Source organism: Dryas octopetala, chromosome 6 (assembly GCF_963921425.1).
Source record: "Dryas octopetala chromosome 6, drDryOcto1.1, whole genome shotgun sequence".
Taxonomy (NCBI): domain Eukaryota; kingdom Viridiplantae; phylum Streptophyta; class Magnoliopsida; order Rosales; family Rosaceae; genus Dryas; species Dryas octopetala.
Window position 1 is genome coordinate 19,019,274 of NC_141371.1, and position 2,615 is coordinate 19,021,888.

The 2,615-nt window shown below is 34.0% G+C and overlaps 1 protein-coding gene across 6 annotated transcripts; it reads right to left on the reverse strand.

Annotated features, from left to right (window-relative positions):
• Positions 1-2,042, reverse strand: LOC147283055 (DNA-directed RNA polymerase II subunit RPB1-like). Of its 6 annotated transcripts, none has more exons than XM_086248863.1 (6): positions 1,600-2,042; positions 1,217-1,329; positions 939-1,099; positions 657-709; positions 521-580; positions 1-308 (listed from the first exon to the last, which is right to left on the reverse strand). In XM_086248863.1, the coding sequence occupies exons 1-2, from the start codon at positions 1,928-1,930 to the stop codon at positions 1,274-1,276; spliced, it is 387 nt and encodes a 128-aa protein (XP_086104989.1). In that variant the 5' UTR covers positions 1,931-2,042; the 3' UTR covers positions 1-308; positions 521-580; positions 657-709; positions 939-1,099; positions 1,217-1,273. The 6 variants fall into 6 exon arrangements, 5 of the variants coding, with proteins under 5 accessions (XP_086104989.1, XP_086104988.1, XP_086104990.1 ...); XM_086248862.1 differs by having other exon boundaries at positions 784-1,099; XR_015122993.1 differs by having other exon boundaries at positions 657-1,099; positions 1,796-2,042.
• Positions 2,043-2,615: the final 573 nt, after the last annotated feature.

The following is a 2,615-nucleotide window of genomic DNA, read 5'->3' on the forward strand; positions in this document are numbered from 1 at the left end:
TGATCAAATTAAATTCCATAACCCCATCAATTGTTCCAATTCAAAGCTGCCTACACTTTCAAAATATTGGCATGGCAGCAATTTTCTGAACCTTTGACTACATTGTTCTAAAATCTGCATGCACTTGTTCTTCCTTTACAAAAAATTGGCTTGGCCATCTAAATACCACAAAATGGCTAACGTACCCTACTTCATACGTACCGACATGGCTATATATAAGTCGAGATGACAAACTGTCCCCATTCAACCCACACCTCATCAATTTGTGCTTGGGTGTAACTGCTTCGCTTGTGCTTTGGATTAGACCACTGAAAATATATAGCATAGCAAATTACATTATAATAAAACATTTTTCCCAACTTGCATGCTATAAAAGAACCAATCCACATATCAAAAACCATGGAAGAAATTTACATAAAACAAATGAAACATAACCAAGAAATGTAAGAAAGATCAAATAATTGAGAATAAATTAGCAGAGAATAAATTATTGGGAAATGGGATATAAATGGGTACTTACTGCAGAGTGTTGGTTCCTCATGTTTTTTGAAGCACTGCCCAAGTAAGGGAAGCTGAGGGCCTGCAACACGAAGTAGAGGAAAAATGAATAAAATTTATGACTTTCATAACATACAAATGTTTAAAAAAGCACGCACTATTGAGAGGATCATCTTATTGTGGCTTCTAGCAAGACAGAAGCAGTGTCAGTCTGCAAAAGATAAAACATGTTTTAGTAAATCATCTTATTGTGGAAGATGGATTTCAAAAGTTGGAGAAAAGAACCTCTTTATGCTGCTTCAGTTTCTTTAAGGTTACTATTATACAAAAAATAAAATAAAAAAATAAAGAAAGAGGATCACAGCACAAGGGAATAGGTCCTGCATAACCACACAAATGAGAACAAAAAAAATTTAAAAAAACAGGTCATGGAACCCAACTCATCGTCATTGAAGAATCCAACTCATCCAACCTACAGATCCATGCCAATATATGCCAAAATCATAACAGAGAATAACAATACATCATTGCATTTTGAAATAACAAGAATCAATCCATTAGCTTCTTTGGACAAAGAGATCTAGAATATGTGGCATCAATTCTGCAAATGAAAAATGAAACCAACAACCACAAAAATATTAATGCAGAATTTAGGGGCATATGGTGATCATTTGAAACTTTCAAAGCATGATCAACAAATAAAGCAGAATGTGCTAACCTTTGACATAAATGGGTTTGTCAACAATAATCTTATCCACCAGGTAATGTCCACTGACTATTTCCTTCTGTCTTTATGCACATTCCAAGTATAAAACATTTCAAGGCTATCAGCTGCAAACCACTAGAAAATGTGTCAATCCATGAACATTGAATTTTCCCATCAATCAATAAACCATGAACAATTTTGCCACTTTTTTTTTTTTTTTTGCACAAAAGTGGTAAGATTCAGTGTTCTATATTACTAAACATGGGTTCATTCAGCAAAGTTTCTAACTCTTTATAGTTAACCCAAAGTCTCAGATAATGTCCACATATAATCTCTTGAAGAAAAAAATAGAAAGCAAAAGGCAAGGAATAATAGATATAATGTACATTTCATACCTCCTAAATTTCTCCTTCTAGCCACCAATATAATGTACTCAACATTCTGCTGCCCCACACAAGCAGTCATTTGTGATATGTTGATAAAACTTCCTTTTGAACCTGCTGTAACCATGGCCTTAAGATTGTTACTTTCTGGTAAATTCTTTTGGGCACTACTTCCAGCATCATTGTGGACAAAACCAAGTAAACACACCTGATTCACTTTGTTTCCAAATGAAAACATCATAGTTCGTCCAGGTTCAGCCTCCAGGCTCTTGGATTGGGCTTTAGTTATAAAATCTTTCACCTCATTCTTCGCTTTTGAAATTGTCTCATTTATTTTCTCCATGGTCGCTGCATCAGCAATTATATCTCCAATTCCAATGCTAAAAGCATTCTGCAACAGCCAATAATTAACTAGCCACTGGGTATGACCCAGGAACTTGCAGGCTGCATCTGGACCAACCTTTTCCCTGCACAACAGAATAATTCAATCCATAAAGTACTCAATTTGTCTAATTTTCTTTTTATTCAAGCCAGTGCAATCAAACATTTTGTCTAATTGGTTACATAGATACTAGACTAGAATGTGAGAATTCGCAGGCAAGTCTCAAGTCAAGTCACTAAGTGGCATAAAAATTGCACAAATTTCAATTAGTACAAATTATTCTATCAAAACAAACAGGTGGAATTCTGTTATGGTATATATTAAAAAGCAGAAAAAGGAAAAACTGCACTTAAGTTTATTAGCGTCGAATGCATAGTTGATTCCTACGATATTGTTGTCCCATTAAATTTTTGAATTGCTAGTTCTAATTCCCAGGGAAAAATTGAAAACAAAAGTTGCCAGTTGATTAAAAAGAGAAAAAAATCCCAAAAACAAAAAGAGTTCAACTTGTTTCCATAATTTGAACATTTATCAATCAAAATAAAGAGTTCAACTTGTTTCCATAACTTGTGTATAACCATTCCGCTTGTTCTTCGGGTTAGTCCACTACAAATATTAAAGACAAGTGCAAAATTAATATTAATAA

Excerpts from the sequence above, each read along its gene's own strand:
- LOC147283055 (XM_086248865.1), bottom strand. The coding sequence starts at position 1,930 with ATGGAGAAAATAAATGAGACAATTTCAAAAGCGAAGAATGAGGTGAAA. Across the intron at positions 1,330-1,599 it reads TAGAAGGAGAAATTTAGGAG|CTGATAGCCTTGAAATGTTT; the intron begins GTATGAAATGTA and ends AGTGGTTTGCAG.